Genomic DNA, 17,577 nt, shown 5'->3' with positions numbered 1-17,577 from the left:
GTGCTAGCCAGGAAACAGAGGCAGCTGCACCATTTCTACATGATGTAGAGATGGAAGAAAATGAGAAGTGTACTTGCTTCTTTTTCAGGAAAGTGGTAGGCTCCAAGTCTGTCATGGAGAGAGTAGTTGATGAGGAGAGAAGAGAGAGGACAGACTCTAGTGCTATCCTCTCCTGCATCGAGGCCTTCTACTCAAGACTGTACAGCTCTACAGAGGTAAAGGATGAAGAAATTCATTTTTTTACCTCAAAGCTAGAAAACGTTTTGAGTGAAGAAGATAGGGAAGTACTTGAGAGGGATTTGACAGTAGAAGAGCTGAGACAGGCTATGGAAAGCTTACAGAAGGGAAGAACTCCGGGTGCTGACAGGCTCCCAAAAGAATTTTATTGCACCTTTTGGGACGTGCTTAAGGATCCGCTACTGCACCTATATGAGGAAAGCTTCAAGACAGGATTGCTGCCTGACCTGTTTTGGAAGTGACGCAAAATGACTCAAACAAATGCACCTGAACAAGATAACTTATTGTTATGTAACTGTTGTTACAACTTGTTTAATCTTAACGAGATTCATTCATATATACTGTTCTAAGTGTATATATATATTAATGTAAAGTTTTCTATTTTGTGATTATCTGTATTTATTTGTGGAAAGTGAATAAAGTTCTTAAAAATCGAAATCTGCTGGTCACTGGGGGGACAGGGACGGGCTGGCGCAGATTGAGGTCCTGCAAAGTTTGTGCTCCTCCTCCGCAGTGCGCAAAGGGCTCACGGACAGCCAGGTCCATACCAAAGGAGGGTGTATGGTGGTTATTCCCTGAAAGAGCGTCCATCGGCTGTTGACCAGGGCCAGTCCAGCGACCTGGGGTTAAGTGGTCATTAGAGAGTTTATACCAGTGATTGGTGCATTTTAATTGTAAATTAGTCAGCAAATGACAACCAAAAACCCCTGCAGCTCTCCAGGCCCAGGGTGGAAGACACATGAGCCAAACAGCACAGAATGTGACACTCTATTTATTACATTCTGACTTGTTTGGATATAATATATATATATATTAATGTAAATTAACAAGTAATAGGTTTATTCCATGCTGAAAAAAAGAAGAAAGAGAACACAACGTTTCGGCCGTGGAGCCTTCTTCAGGTGTGAGAGAGACAGGGCAGTGGGCAAAGGTAAAGTAGCGGGAGAACAAAGGCTGGGAGGGAGGAGGACTGAGAGGCAGGAGCAGGGGACAGAAAGAGAGGCCAATCAAGAGGTGTGAAGTCAGAATGGGTGCAAAGAGGTGTGGAATGAAACTTCCAATGAATGGAGAAAATTTAAAAGAACAGTAGTCTGTCGTTAAGAGAAGGGAGAATGTGTGATCCTAGCTGCAGAATTATTTTGGTTTCGGTGGTCTTTCTGATGTATGAGTTCGGAAAACCGTCTTTGAGAACACAAACGGAGAGATTAGAGTGGTCGTGGCCGTCAGAGGTGAAATGAGAAACAATGGGCTTGGAGAGATCTTTAATCTTCACAGCCCTGACGTGTTCTCTGAAGCAGTCTCCGAGTCTCCTTCCTGTTTCTCCAATGTAGATGGCTGGGCATTTACTGCAAGAGATACAGTAAATAAGGTTGCTGGAGGTACAAGATGCTGTCTGGGTGATCGGAATTGTCCTGAGGGGCCTTGAATGAGTGTGGTGGTGGCTGTGTACTTGCAGGTGATACAGCGAGCTCTGTTGCAAGGGAAAGTGCCTGGTGTGGATGGTTGTTGAGGGCGGTCAAGGGAGCTGTGAACAAGGAGGTTACGCAGATTAGGTGGTCGGCGATATGAGATGATAGGGCGATCAGAAAAGAGGGCCCCAATGGAGGGATCATCCTGTAGGATGGAAAAGTTGTGGTTAATGGTCCTGGGGATAGGAAGTGTGTTGGGGTGGTAAGGAAGCACCAAAGGAATGCGGTTGTTACGGCGGGAGTTCCTGATCGGGTTGATGGTCCGGGGGGTGTTTTTGGCTCAGCTACCCACCTAAACTATTAATGTAAATTAGTCGTGTGTAATTTACAGCGAGGATTACATTGCGCTTTTACTTATAAACTATTTCATATACCTGGGTTCATATACCTTCTAGAACGCAGACTCATGCAATTTTTACTCTGAAACCTCTGCGATCATACTCAGGTCACAGGTGACTTATCTTGGCCATATAGCACACAGCCGTTTCCAGACTAAGTTTCAAAATTCTCGGCTGCACACACCTTAATATAACTTCTGTTTTTAAGCACCAATTTTGTGGGTGAGAGGAAATTGGAGCAGCAGGGGAAATCCCAAACAAACATTAAGAGAACATGCAAACTCCACATGGAAGGCCGAGGTGTGAAGTAGCAATTAGGGCTCTAGACTCCAGACTAGATGGAAGTAGGACCCCAGGGTGTTGCTATTATACCCTAGTACTTTGCTGAGGGGCACCATTTAGTGCTCTGCTGTCTAAATTTGGGGTGGTGTGGTGGCTCTGTAGCTAAGGAGCTGTGCCTGTGGTTGGCAGGTTGCCAGTTTGTATCCTGTGGCTGGCAGAGGAATCCTACTCTGTTGGGCCCCTGAACAAGGCCCTTAACCCCAACTACTCCAGGAGCGCTGTGTAAATGGCTGACCCTGCACTCTGACCCCAAGCTTCTCTCCCTGTCTGTGTGTCTCATGGAGAGCAAGTTGGGGTATGCAAAAAGACAAATTAATACAAGAAACTGTGTATCGACAATAAAATGATCTTAATCTTAAATAACTTCTCCATCTCTTGAAAATGGACACTTGTTCTCAGCCGACATGTCTAATTAAAAAAAAGTGATTTTGAAACTCTTTACCTGTTGTTTACTGCTTTTGAAGTTTATGTAATAAAATGGCTCATAATTACTGTTGTTTTCCAGTTCAGACTAATTGAAACCATGCATTGGCTTTTAGATATGCTGTGAGGGTTACTTGATGTCTGGAGGGTTATAAGCAGCATCAGCACTTCAGTAATTACTGCCTTATAGACTTTTATCAAGAGAGAAAATGGAAGTGTATTTTGCCTTCTTCCTTGTAATTATTGTTAGGTGGAGTATTTGGACAATTTTAAATAAATTGTTTATTGAAAACATTTTTACATACAGCAGGAGAATAACTCTGATTCCCTAGTTAGTTATTAATTATACTTTTAGTATAGTTATATTATTAGTTATACTTAGTTATGTTTTCTTTTACTCTCCAAACTGACAGGCTGTTGAAAACTTTTGAGCAACTTTTTTTGCTCTCAATGTTGTTCACCCTCTCCTCAGCCAAAATATGAATGTATTCCGGACATAGCTGTTTTTCGATCATCTCCCTTTATTCCAGTCAGGGAATCTAAACAGTTAAAGGTTATTTTGAGCTGCAACAAAATGTTGGCACTGAGAGACTGGGTATTAAGAAGGGACTTTTTGCAGCACTGCTCAAGAGGTCAAGTTACACCTGTTCGTAAATATCCCTCTCCCAGATACTGCAAAATCTGAAATAAATAAGCTGTAGGAAATAGGGAAGAAGAATTTAAAATACAGTAATACTTAAAGCATGTCAGTGGCAGAAAGCAGTACGTCTACTGGATTGGAGGCACCCTCTGAAGACTGCAGCAGCAGTGCTCAGCCTGGCAGTCCCTCTGTAAAAGAGCTGGAGGACCTCTTGTACAGCGGTAAATCCTCCTGTAACCATGTCGATGAGGTGTGGCCCAACCTCTTCCTTGGGGACATGTGAGTATGACTGCAAGCACTGCTGTGCTAACCGTGTCTGGAAAAATACTAAAGTCAAATGTATTTACAGTGCACCTGTTCCTGAATTTTTGTTTTTTTTAAATCTCTACTTTTGTTACAGAGAACTACCAACTGTTGCCCTCTCAAAGTATACAAAAAACAATCTCTGTTATAATCATACTAAAGCTTGTGTTTTCAAATGCCCTGTAAATGGTGTCACTTCCCACAGTTTCTTTATGTGTGCTGGTTGCTTAACTTTGTGGGAGGATCTCGCCACAGTACATCCTGTTACTGCTCTGCCCTGCCTGTGAAAGGTGTGCAGAGCTCTTTCTTTCTCTTCTACGTTTCTGTTGTAGGTTTGTGGCCCATGACAGATACAGGCTGTGGAAGATGGAGATCACTCATGTCCTCAATGCTGCTCATGGAAAGATGTACTGCCAGGGAAATCATGATTTTTATGGTACAACCATAGACTACTATGGAGTCCCAGCTCATGACCTGCCAGAGTTCAACCTGTTCCCCTTCTTCTACCCCTCTGCTGAGTACATACACAAGGCTTTGAGCACTCCAGGGGGTAAGGACTGCCTTCACTCAGCTCTTGATGAGTGTGTGTGTGTGTGTGTGTACTGGTGCCTCTTTAAACAAGGAATCTGAAATCCCTCCAGTTAAAGCTAACTGGATCGTAAAAGTCCTCCCTTTCATGAAGAACTGGTCATATTTACAAAGCGAAGAAAATTAAAACAGTCTGAAAAAAAAAGGACCAAACGTGAGATGTGAGGCAGGTGTGTAAGTGATACATTTGTTGATCTTATCGTTATTGGGCTAAGAAATGGAAACGTCCTGCTTGCTGTGCTTCCTCTGCAGCCAGAGTGTTTGTGCACTGCGCGGTGGGCGTGAGCCGGTCTGCCGCCCTGGTGCTGGCCTACCTGATGATCCACCACCATCTCTCATTGGTTGATGCCATCAAAGCAGTAAAGGAGAGCAGGTGGATTTTCCCCAACAGAGGATTCCTGAAACAGCTGAGGAGCTTGGATATGAAATTACGCCCACAAAGACACTCAGCCGAGGGGAAACCATGACTACTGCATCAACTAGCGATTTCAATCATTTCAGAATTAATGTGCTCGATAAACAAAGATTGAGCATGTTGTGGAATTAAAGGACAGAAAATCTACCCAGTGGACTTCTTCAGAATCAGAGGGCACGAGTGGAAATTGTGTGGAAGTGCATTTAAAACCCAGAACAGGCAGCACGTACTTACCCAAAGAGTTGTGGGAGTGTGGAACAAGCCGACTATTCATGTTGGTGAAACCGATACACTAGATTCTATCACGAAACAGCTGGTTGAGATCTTTGGACTAATTAAGTACTAATTACCAAACAGGCTAGATGGGCCCAACGAACTCCTCTCGTTTACAACCATTTTTAATCTGACATAAAAACTCTAATCTTTACTGGAGTAAGATTTGGATATCGTTTCCCACTGTTTCACTCCTAATTTTACGTTTTATTTTCTGAAAGCAAGAGCTTTCTTTTCTTCACATGGAACACACTGGAAACTGTTTCTCGTCACCCACCTTAAAGGGGGTCCTTCAGAAGGCCAACTGCTTCTCCAGTGAGATTAAGTCGGACTAAGCAAACAGGCTACAAAGCTCTTGAAATAGCTCTTGAGCTGTATCACTTGTTTACACACTGGAGGGCCAGTGTGTCTGCAGGTTTTCAAAGTCCTTTTAAAACAGCAGCTCCTCGAGAGCTGATAGACACTGCTAGACCAGTTCAGTTAAGCCCATAACCAGCTGGTTTGTTTTTGCTATAAGCAGAGTTGGAATGAAAATCCACAGACACATTGGTCCTCCAAGACCAGGTTTGGCCAGCCCTGCTCTAAGAGTTTACTTTAACTGTGTTGTCCTTCCATTATCTTTAGCATTCTTAACATTAGCTGTCTAGTTTTTGCTGTCCCCTATTCTCCTCTCCTGCGTTTTCCCTCCCGAGGGTGTACTGTGTGCGATGTACCCTGTGCTAAATCCAGTAACAGGACGGTGACATTCAATAAACACCTGTTCAAATGAATCAGAGGCTGCGAGGAAGAGATGAAGGGAATTGATGCCAGGAACGGCCTCTTGTTCAGCCAGAACCGAGAAGCAAATGGCATCCTCAGGAGAATGGCGAACCGGCCTGCTTTGTGTCCGGGACCTGGAAAATATTCTGGACACCTGCAAACTAGAGCTGACTCAAGTAGACGAGGTCTGGCCAAACTTGTATATTGGAAACGTGTAAGTACGGAGCTTTCTGAAAGTCCACAATCGTAATATGTCAGCTGTTCTGCTCTTGGCAGCAGAGATATTCGAGCTTATTCTTATTTTGTCTGTCTGTGCAGTTTTTGAGAGACAGAGTTGAGAGTTAGTACTTGGTGTTACTGTCCTTTATGTCTTTTGGTTCCCTTTCTGTGCCACTTGAGCTAGTTTCTCTCTCGCTCGGGGAAGGCCTCTACGCAGACTAGTATTGCAACATCACACAGAGCCAGCTGACAAAACAGCACTGTTAGGAAAGTAAAAATCAAACAAAGTTCACTCTCTGTTTTGCCAGTCTGTGATGTTCAGGTCCCCCGTTGCTTTTCGTTGTGCTTTTAAATAAACACTTGTTAAAGAACAGCGTGGTTATTAAACCGCACCATTTTCTGCTTCTGTATGCTGTGATATAGGGACTAAATAACGCTTACTGACAAGAACACCAGTATGGAGGAGCACCAGCACTTATAGAGATTTTATCACCGCATGCCTGAGCTCTTGCCTAGAGAATCTATGCTTTTAACTACATTCCTTAACTCTGCCAGTACAGAATACAGTGAGTAAATATCCTAGTGGAGTGATATTGGTAGTCTGGGAAGAGTAAAAGTGTATTTTGAAGTATAATTAGATTTTTATGACTGTCTTCAACTACCTAAAGTGTTGTGGGGGTCTGGAACAAGCTACCCACCCATGTTTTTGAAGCCAGTACCCTGGCTTCTTTCAAGAAACAGCTATATGAGATCCTGGGATCAGTAAATATTAATTACCAAAGTGCTCAATCGCACTTAATTCGGCTGGTGAAGTCATTCCTCTAGCTTCTCTGCTGGATCTGCTGCGTGGTGGGGCTGCAGGCAGATAACGGCTGCTGAACATCACCCAGGTGGGGGGGGTCTGCTATCACGACACAGGTCAAGTGCTTTGCGGACCTCTGGAATATAAAGTAGGCGCAAGGAATCATCACTTAAATGTGTGCTTTTCTGAGGCTGTTGTTTTTATGACACTACAGGGCAATAGCCCAGGACAGGAAAGCCTTACAGAAAATGGGTGTCACTCACATTCTGAACGCCGCACATTCCAAGCAGGGCAGCATAGGGGACCAGGCCTTCTATGGAGAGAAGATTCAGTACTTCGGCATCCCAGCAGATGACTCCCCGGACTTTGACCTGAGTGTGTACTTCAAACCGGCCGCATGCTTCATTCACAAAGCCCTGAAGAAGACAGATGGTAAGATACCAGTCTTGGCTTTACAAAGGTACAATGTGGACAAGATAATGTAGGGTGCCTTCAGTTTTCCATCATTCATCAGGACATTCTATGGAAATGAATCAACAGCAGCAATAATCTTTATCCCTCCTCTGCTTGCAGGTATTCTGAAAAGAACGCTAACATGATTTCTAAAATACATGAGTTTTTAAAGATGATAAAATTGAACTGAACTACAGCAGCATTACTTTTGAAGTGAGTAGGAAGTGAAATTGTGGGAGAGGCCTGTATCTTTAAATTAATATCCTGGAAAAAAAAAACTGAACAGAACCTTTCGCTCTATAGTTAGCTCTATAGATGAAGAAAAACATTCATCCAAATAAACAGCAACCAGTTCAACAATTCAAATACCTTGTGCTGCCAGGATATGAGGGAGGCTCTGTTCCCCCCTCTGTCTTACCCGTTTTCAGGCTTTTGTGTTCTGCACAGTTTCTCCCCAAACCAAGTAGCCAATAGTTGCTGTACACTTGGTCTGTCTAGTGCTATTAGAGGCCAGCTTACCTTGTAGCCTCTGTGGTTTATAATGGACGTCTCCAGACATCATCAGCTGTGTTTCTCCGGATACAAAGCAAGGTTAAACTTGCCTGATGTTTAGATTCCTGTAGCCTCTTGCCCTTTCCTGAACAGATGCAGCAGATTATAGCTATTTTAGACCTAAGATCCAGAAACTGAAAGCATGAAGTTCTTGCACAGCAGCTGCAAGGGTTGCTGATGAAGGGAGACCCCTCTAAAACTCTGTCTTCTCGTTACAGGAAAGGTGTTAGTGCACTGCATCATGGGAATGAGCCGGTCTGCCAGCCTGGTCCTGGCCTACCTCATGCTGTACCAACGGCTTTCTCTCAGCGAGGCCATCCAACGCATTATCCAGAAAAGAGCCATTTATCCCAACAGAAACTTCCTGAAACAATTAGGAGATCTGGATTTACAGCTGAGCAGAAAACGAAGAATCTGTCCAATTCTCTAATGAACACATTGAAACAAAAAAAACATCTTTGACTGATTTCTAAAGCTTTTTCTGGAGTTGTTTTTTATTTATTGTTTTTTTATTTATTTCGTGGTATTTGTGAAAGAGATATAGATTTTTGTGCTATTCTATAACATTTCTATTTTATTATATACATTTATAATACCGGTGGTGTTTTTCTTCATGGGTGCTACCTTCTTTGTCTTTCAATGCTATTTGCTCCTGTATATAACGCTGTCTTTTATAGTACCAATACATAAAAGACAATTAAGATACCCGATTTGGGTTTCAAAGTAAACAGGTGCAATTCACTTTTCAAAATAAATGATATCGCATCCTAACAGGAGGGCATTTTTCCGTCTTGGGAGCTGAGATTTGCTAGGAGATCGCCATCTGTTGGTAGCATCGGAGTACTACAAGTTATAGAAGGCAATCGATTTGTTACTGCGATCCTAGACAAAGCCAAAGTTCCATTATGGTTGGGAATGTCTAAATACCCTTATAACATAACAACAGTAATAAATAAAGTCTCTTTTTTATCGTGTTTTGAAATGCAAACGATGTACAGTGTCTTTCATTATAATTAAAGTGCATTTTACTTACCTAACCAGCCATACACATGATACTTCATGGTTTATTTTTTCAGTGTTTCAGCTATTGCTTTTACATTGGCTGCATATATATACTTGCAAATACAATAAATCAAGCAATTTCTCTCACAAAGAAATGGTTTTGGAAAGAAGATGACGCTATCTTTGAAAGACCTTCTCAGTCTAAATAATTTCATAGATCGTGCGTTTTATTCGGTTTTGATCCGTGTAAATCGCCCTTCCTCTGAGTGGGAGCCTGTAACGCTATGCAGCTCCGGAGGAATCTCACTGTTGTTGCCAGGACATGCTAGCGTCCAGCGTCAGATATTAAAATAGAAAAGGCCGGCTGGCAGATCGCACTTCACGGTCTTTTTTCTAATGTACTGTTTGTATGAACACTGCAAAGCTCTGCAGTGAAACCGAATTCTGCTGCTCCCAGTTTATTAGGGATCACTTCAGGCAACAACCAAGGCAAGTACGAGTGTAAACTCATGCTGGAATTTATACTGCTTGAATGAAGTAATTTCATATTGTATCGTATTCCATATTGCAATTTTTCGGTTGCCCTGTGTTGTTTAATCTTGGAAAAGAAGGGAAAGTTGAGAACAGTGGGCTACCAGGCATCCACCAGCAGTAATACTGATGTCTGTGAAACCTGAGCTCTCTGCTTTAATCACAACTGCCTTCACAGGCAACAGATTTCATTAAACAGCGTCCACAGGAAGGGCAGCGTGTTTCCAGCAGAAGCTCCTGTGCTGCAGAAAGAAGAAACTGTGTACCAGGTGCCCTGTTGCTCCTAGGAAATCAAGACGGCATCTTCCTTTCTTCCAGGAAAACACTGGCAACCCCTCAACAGCGTAGAGGAAGACCCTGAAGGCAGCAGGGCGGGGAACTGGGGACTCACCTAGACTCGTTTTCTAAAAAATAGGGTGAAAAGATAATAGTGTGTGATAGATCGGTGCAATAAGGAATACCATGTGTTCAGCATGCCTCTAGGCTGAAGTAGCCAACCTGCTTTGTGTTTGGAGCGTTTCTTCTTTAGCAAAAGTGACAGAGAGATGGATGAAGCAATCAAACAGATGCTGACACATGCTCTGTGAGCTACACCAAATTTAGCCACAGACACACTCTGTCTCCAATATAATTCTTGACAGACGCCAATGTCTGTAAGCTTCCCTGCAGCCGAACTGTGCACTGGACCTGAATAACGTTTTTTGGTGTCTGTACCAAAGTACACGTTCTTATAGAATGGGCTGTTCTGTAAGAACACGACGCTTCAGCCTGGGGAATAAATGAGAAAATCTACATTAAGAAACTAACATTTCCTTAAAAAGTAGCAATGGAGGTAGAAGTTCTTGCCTACCTATTATTCTGACAGACAATAACAAAGTTACTCACTGCATGAAAGGAGCTAACTAGCTTTGACATGGCTGGAGAAAGAAATGGCTGCGGCAGACACAGACTGGCACTGCCATCTCATCTCAGAACACTGCTGTGAGGCACATTATTCATGCACTCAGAGAGGTGAACCCTGTACAATACAATCCAGTCAGGCAGCAGAGGGAGTTCTCCCTCTCTGTGTGAAATCTGTGGGATGAGATGTAAGAATACAGACAATTTCAAAGACACATCCAGATGCAACGGACGTACTGTAGCTCAGTTGTTTGGTGTTCAGAAACAGCATGCCACTCAATACTACAATTTCAACCATGGTGGAGTGGATTTGATATGGATCCTTTATTCTCAGTCCTGTGCACACCCTTGATATACAGGTGAATTGTTGGCTATCTGTATATTGAGTCTTTCATCCTGGATAAATGGATGCTGCTAATCTTATTCTTCCAACTTAGCAGTGCCTTGAGGAAGCTTCAAAAGTGGATCCTGAACTTCACGGTGTTCAGACTTCAGCTGTCATAAAAGTCTTCCGCACGCTCACATAACCTTGACTCAACACCACAGCTGAGGACGTCTCTAAAAATCAGTCCTTCCTCTTTTGCAACTGTCTCAACACATTATCTGGGCAGGATAATTCTATGGTCTAAGTATGTGAATGAAATTTCAAGGTATTTCCTTGGCACATCTGCTTTTGCGAATGTCATTTTAAGGCGAGACCACTTCACAGTACGATGATTCCTTGTTGAAGGCAGGAGCTTGGAGTTGACCGAGGTTCTTCTCTGTTGGTCAGATCCCAAAGTCCAGTGGGGTCTGGACTCCCGCCCAGATACAGGGATGCCCGGCAGTGCAGGATGCGGCCAGCGGGGGCCGGGGGGGTCCCACACCCCCTCTGTGCCCGAACTCCAGAGGCTCCTTTGGGTGCGAGGTGGGGTCAGCGGACACGTGGACCAGGTCTGGCCAAAGGTCTACCTTGGAGACGCGTAAGAAAAGGAGCAACTACCTCAGTGTGCTCAGTCCTGCCACACCCCTAAGCCGTGTTGTGTAGTGGATTCTGAGGAATTCTTAGGATTTACTATTGAAATCTTTGCTGTTTTATACTTTGGCGTATACAGAAATGAATAGCGGGCAGCACAGTGGCGCAGTGGTCAGGGGGTGTGAGTGTGCGTGCGTTTGTGTTTGTGTGTGCCCTACAATGGGCAGGTGTCCAGGGTGTACCCCAACCTGTGCCTGTTGCTTGCCAGAATTGGCTCCAGCTCCCCCGCTACTCCCTGTAATAGAAAAATGATGGATGGATTGATAAATAAATCATTTATATTGTCGAAGAAAAGTCTTCACTCAGGTTAGGTGTGGTCAGGCCGAGTCCTTTATTCATGCGCATGAGGAGGATAGATCATGCAGATCTGAGAGCAATCTCTCATACAGATCTACAAACATCTAACTCCCCGAGATGATAAATGCAATGAGTTTTATACAGTAGACACACACAGGAAAGCTCACTCCAAGTTTCCATATTAGGAGATGTTTTTCTCTCTACAAACATTTCTTTGTAATTGACCACGTTCTTCTTAAGAAACAGTTCTACCTTGCATACAGACAAAAGGAAGTATAAAAATAAAAGGTGTGAAAATGAGCTAGACATTCTGCGGTTTGTAATATCAATGTCAGAAGGTCAAATAATATGCTTGAATTATCCTTTTATACTGTTGCTAAGCAAAAGGCATATGAGCTAAGAAAAAGTCACTATTTATATATTTAATAAAAAGGCAATTGCTAAAATTCTTCCTCAATATAAACTACAGTACTTCACATATGCTTAGGCTATTGTAGGACTTCAGCCTGGATTCTTCCAACACAGTAACAATCCAAACCAAGCTGCTAATCTACAGTAGTTGATGCCACACTGGTGCACCAGACGTGCTTGAATAGCCACCACAGTGGTTTGGCACTACAGAGGTCATACCGAATCACCGGGCTGCAGAGAGAAACCAGGGAAAATGGGGCAAACAACAGATTCATGCACTGTGACGGGACATGAGGTGTGGAAACTCCTGCAGCTGAAGCAAAGACGAAAACATATTGTTTCAATAAACATATAGTGTGACGTCTTTTTTTTTTTAAGACATTTACTCAGTTTAATAAACATTTAGAAATATTAAGAGACAAAAACAACACTTCAAACAATAAAAAGTACCTATTTCATTGAAAGATCCCAATGGTTGAATTACCATGGGGCCCAGGGAAGAAGAGGCAATAGCCGATTGTAGAGCTCATGGCAGATCTTTGTAAGAAAGACTTTCTGCGGGGAGGAAGGTCGTGTTGGGCTCACAGTGCTGCACAGGCAGACCTGCAGTGAGAGTCAACATGTATCCAACACAGCAAACATCCTCTTTATCCATTCATCCACCACCTGGTGTGATCTGTGTTTTTGGGATAGGCGCTGGGTCACCACAATTCTTGTCCGGAATTAATCAGCTTTCTAACAATGGATAGACAGAATATCAACTACACTGATCCTCTATCAGTGCTGCCCAGAACACTCGACAGGATTTTCACAGGTAAACCAGAATGGATGGTATTTTATATGATTAATAACACAATTTGTTACTCATGGGTCTTTTTTTGAGAAAGACTAAATTGTGATTTTCAATGTATTCATCCTGTTTATGATGCCAGACAATTACTGAAGCGTGAAAATATATTTTTAGTGTCTGTTGAACGTGCTCTTCAAGGACAAAATGTTGATAAGACCAGTATTTGTTCAATAATTCCTCAATTATATTTTTAGGCCAGCCATCTGACAGTTGTATCAGACCCTTCTCTCTCCCTGAATGGATCACACGTGCAGTGCAGTATGTGCAGTGCAGTATGAACAGTGCAGTATGTGCAGTGCAGTATATACAGTGCAGTATGTGCAGTGCAGTATGTACAGTCAATATGCATTTTGTCAGGTGGGCCGCCAAAGATAAGAGGGCCCTTCAGTCACTCGGCATCACGCACATCCTGAACGCTGCTCACGGAAAGCACAACGTCTGCACGGGACCGAGCTACTACAGCGACACAAAGGTCACCTACCACGGGGTGGAGGCGTATGACAGCCCGGCGTTTGACATGAGTCCGTTCTTCTACTCCGCGGCTCAGTTCATCAAGGCTGCCGTGAGTACCCCTGGAGGTGAGGTTTCACCGCTACCCGACCTGCACCAAGAGGAAAAGCAACATTTAAACACCAGTAGTTCAGACAGGTAGCTGCGTCGGCATGTGTAGTCTGCAAAGGAACAAGTAATAGATTTATTCCATGCTGAAAAGAGAAGAAAGGAAACACAACATTTCGCCCGAAACGTTCTTTCTTTCTTCTCTTTTCAGCATGGAACAAACCTTGTTTACTTGTTACAATTAAACATCAGTGTTTACTTCCCCGTTTCTAGACGTGTTTGTTCGCGGTGTTTGCTTGCTGTGGTTGCTCACACGCCGGCTACTGTGAATTTCTTATGTCAGATATCAGTGCCGTTATAGTGTTACACACAGCGTTAGCTTTCTGCGTTAACAGCAACCTCGGAGTGAAATCTGCTCTAATTGTGACCTCGGCAGTTTGACAATTAAAGGCAAAAGGTAGATAAGAAGATCAAAATAAGTTGGAAAAGCCAGGTCAATTGGCTTAAAATATTAGAGTTTAAACCTGCTTTGGAGTAACAGTACACATACTTTTTGAGTTCTGAGCTTTTCAAACAAAATACATTTTTGAATACACATACTGTCCTGTATTATCCCCTTTCTTTCTGCTCAGGGGCCTATTCTCTCACCTTCCTGTTTGACAACCTAAATAAGAAGGTAACAAAAGAGGCCATGCAGCTCATCTGACCTGGTTGGTAGTTACTGGCTAATTCATCCCAGGATCTCATCCATGTTTCTTGAAAGAAACCAGGGTATCTGCTTTTATAATATGGCTGGGTAGCTTGTTCCCTACTCCCACAAACCTTTGGGCAAAGACATGTCTCATGTTCTCAGTTTAAAATGCAGTTCCACATAGATTCCACTTGGTTGTTAATGTGTGAATCTGAATTAAAAAGTAGTTGGTCTTTAACAATTCAATTTCTGTTAGCCTCAAAAAATTATTTTATTTATAGTTTTATCTTTATTTTGTTGCAGTATTTAGTATTTCTTAATTAGTTTCAATCTGAACATTTCTTTTGTGGGTTGCCCTTAGTTTCCACTGCACACAGGAAAGCTGCACAATTCTGCACTAAGCACTTGATAATCCGGATCAGAAACATGCATTTTAAAAGACACTTTATCATCCTGCCTCCTGAGTCTGTGATAATCCTCAGGAAGGATAACAACAAATGGCTTTTGAATGATGCGCTATAAAAATCATGGATTTTAGCAATTACTTCATGAATTGAAGTGTCTAAATATAATTTTTAAACAGAAAAGTGTTACAGGTCAGTTAAGTGAATTTTCAAAGAAAAGCATGAAGTGCTAATTTACAGTGTTTACAATGTAACATATAAAGGTTTTTTCCATGCTGAAAAGAGAAGAAAGGACACACAGCGTTTGGCTGTGGAGCCTTCTTCGGGTGTGTGGGTCAGCCAAAACGTTGTGTTTCCTTTCTTCTCTTTTCAGCATGGAATAAACGTATTACTTGTTCCTTTGCAGCCTATACGCATGCTGACTACTTGACCTACTTAAAAAAGTTTACAATGTTACAACTATCAAACAGATTTCTAAGAAGCACCCTAAGGTCTCTTACCTGGTAGGGGTAATCTGGGAATATGAATGTTACTGTCCTGGAGAGACTTGTGCATGGAATACTGCAGATCAGCATTTGGTCTGCAGAGGGCACTACATGAATACACTACAGAATAATGTAAGAGATGCACCTGGCTCAGAACCATTCTGAGGAATGCTTCTGTCTTTCTGCTGTAAGGGTACAATGTCTACAGATCTGCGCCCTGTTTAGTTTCCAGTTTTCACTGGCCCGCAAGCCTCTTTTGCCACTCCTGTGCTGTCTGGAAACAGCTCTTTGTAGTGGCACTTGTGGTGGTTGACTTCAGTGCCTTTGAAGGAACAAGTAATAGGTTTATTCCATGCTGAAAAAAAAGAAGAAAGAAAACACAACGTTTCGGCCGTGGAGCCTGTGTGATGTGTCCTGTTTCTCAATAGGGGTGATGACAGGAACTCTGTGAACTAGCTACGTTTCTTCTTTATGCAGCGATGTTCTTTATTTTAAAAAATAACCTTTTGATTTTCTTTTTATACTTCGACATTTTTGAGCTGTTAATCACCTGGGCTTTCCCTCCGAGACCTTTGTGGGAGGGATGAGGGACGTTCGCGCTTTCCTCTGAAATCTGCACTGTCAGACTCACCGACGTTCAGAGTCCACGTTGTCTGAATGCTCGAGGAGGTGTGCAGGGCTGTCAGAGAGACCCCCTTCACTGGCGCCTGGGGAATTGCAGGTTGGGGTTGCCCTGGCTCTACCCAGAAAGCAAACCAGGTAGCCCACTGAGCCCCTGAAGTGCTTGTGCAGCCCCACCTAAGGAAACCTGGCCACAGGGGTCTAGTGACACAGCCTGTGCTGTGACTGCCGCTGTCTGGACTCTAGGACTCCATCTGCCCTCCCTGATCAAGCCACTGGAGCTGCAGTCATGGCTTTCATCCTGGACATGTAGGAACGGAGGGGTTCAAGAAACACGATGGATATTCCAGTAGTTGGTGATTTGCGATCCTCTTTTTTTTTCCCCACTCGCTTTCTTGCAGGTAAAGTGTTTGTCCACTGCGCAATGGGACTGAGTCGGTCTGCCACGCTGGTCCTGGCCTTCCTGATGCTCCATGAGGACATGAGCCTGGTGGAGGCCATCAAGGCGGTCAGTGAGCACAGGAATGTCTCCCCCAACTCGGGCTTCTTGAGCCAGCTGCGAGACCTGGACATGAGGCTGGCCAGCGAGAGAGAGCCACGGACGGGCCATTTCTGAGACACACAGATCACACACTGTGCTGTGGGGCTACAGGAAGCGGCTGCCATTCTGCGCTCTCGACACACAGCACAATGAAGGCAGAAGCAAGAGTGCAGAAAGGCATTCACGGTGGCCTTAAACTGGGAGAATAAATCACAATGTACCAAGAACTTGTTACAGAGCTAAAAAAAATGTCCACTGTACAGGATCAGATTACCCCACGTGCATGAACTGATTATTCTGTCATTTTGACTTCAGTTCGCCAGAGTTAAAAGTCATTGACTGGCACAGAGTTCATGCACAGGTCTTCCTGCGTATTAACAGGTTATTCAGATTAGGCAATCAAGTGAAGTTACAGTTTGGTGTATAATGGTTAAAGCCTATAAATAAAAAAAACATGATGAAAAATTCCTCTCTCACTTCCAGAAAGTGCAAATTAATCAGTGAAAACACTGGCAGCTGTTAATTTCCTGTTCACCTTGTTCTGTGAAGTTGTGAATGATTCCCAGGAACCCCCTTCAAAACAACAGCATGCAGAGAACTAGTGTACTGTACGTTGTCTTCAGTGTGAATAGTATTCCGCTCACCAGGGTGTGTCGTATGTCATGCACAGCCACTCCCTACAGGTCCCCTAGACGAAATTCCACTTCAAAATGCCACTGGGGCATCTACCTGGACACTGCAGAGTTCACGCTTTCAATAACTGCTGCATAATGACTTTGTACTCGCTTTTTATAGTCCTTTAAAACTCATCTCATGTGTCACGTAGAATATCTTTTATGCACACACCAATAAATCACATTTAAATTGTGCTTTGTTAACGTTTTATTGCAATGCAGCGTGCTTCTAATGCCTTAGAAAGTGTCCATTGTTTGGACTGAAGAGACATTACAGTGGTTTCCAAGACCTCAATTGCTCAACTTCCAAGAACTAAATTAAAGTGTCAGGTTACTCTCCCGATTATCATAGTTCCATATTGCCTTTATTGTTTCTCCCTTGGGACCTGCTATTCTTTGAACATTAACTGTTGGAAGATTACCATGCCATTGTGTATTCTGGTGATACAGTATTATTACATTGTTGGTCCTGTCTTAACTCTGTGGAGGCTTATCAGACGCTGCAGTAGAAGGTACTGTATCTTGCACGCTGTAAGAAACAGAAGCCCTGAACATTTTGCAGCACATGGCTGGGATGAGTACATTTCAGTAGTCACAGGATTCTACTTTTCAACTGTTAAGGTTAATAGGCTCAGAAAAGGCTTTCAGATCTAAAATCTTTTCATAAAAAAAGAAAAAAAAGTGAGGAGCCGCCATTTAAAAGCACCGTGTGCTGATGTGGAAAGAGGAGTTGTAAAACCTTACTGTATGAACCTCCACAGCCTCAAAGTTTTAGTTGGCCCCG

The 17,577-nt window shown here is 43.2% G+C and overlaps 3 protein-coding genes across 3 annotated transcripts; all 3 read left to right on the top strand.

Moving 5' to 3' along the window:
* The first annotated feature begins 3,500 nt into the window (after positions 1-3,500).
* LOC148834611 (dual specificity protein phosphatase 13A) lies at positions 3,501-4,809 on the top strand. The gene is made up of 3 exons (XM_088915655.1): positions 3,501-3,728; positions 4,085-4,302; positions 4,593-4,809. The coding sequence occupies exons 1-3, from the start codon at positions 3,553-3,555 to the stop codon at positions 4,805-4,807; spliced, it is 609 nt and encodes a 202-aa protein (XP_088771781.1). The 5' UTR covers positions 3,501-3,552; the 3' UTR covers positions 4,808-4,809.
* A 1,014-nt stretch (positions 4,810-5,823) lies between these two features.
* On the top strand, positions 5,824-8,843 carry LOC148834610 (dual specificity protein phosphatase 13A). Its single transcript, XM_088915656.1, has 3 exons — positions 5,824-6,001; positions 7,023-7,240; positions 8,032-8,843. The coding sequence occupies exons 1-3, from the start codon at positions 5,832-5,834 to the stop codon at positions 8,241-8,243; spliced, it is 600 nt and encodes a 199-aa protein (XP_088771782.1). The 5' UTR covers positions 5,824-5,831; the 3' UTR covers positions 8,244-8,843.
* Positions 8,844-9,211: 368 nt separating this feature from the next.
* LOC148834609 (dual specificity protein phosphatase 13B-like) lies at positions 9,212-16,947 on the top strand. The gene is made up of 4 exons (XM_088915658.1): positions 9,212-9,304; positions 11,019-11,208; positions 13,177-13,397; positions 15,980-16,947. The coding sequence occupies exons 2-4, from the start codon at positions 11,063-11,065 to the stop codon at positions 16,192-16,194; spliced, it is 582 nt and encodes a 193-aa protein (XP_088771784.1). The 5' UTR covers positions 9,212-9,304; positions 11,019-11,062; the 3' UTR covers positions 16,195-16,947.
* Positions 16,948-17,577: the final 630 nt, after the last annotated feature.

This window comes from Atractosteus spatula, chromosome 5, assembly GCF_055471065.1.
Source record: "Atractosteus spatula isolate fAtrSpa1 chromosome 5, fAtrSpa1.hap1, whole genome shotgun sequence".
NCBI lineage: Eukaryota > Metazoa > Chordata > Actinopteri > Semionotiformes > Lepisosteidae > Atractosteus > Atractosteus spatula.
This window is presented reverse-complemented; position numbering and strand designations above follow the sequence as displayed.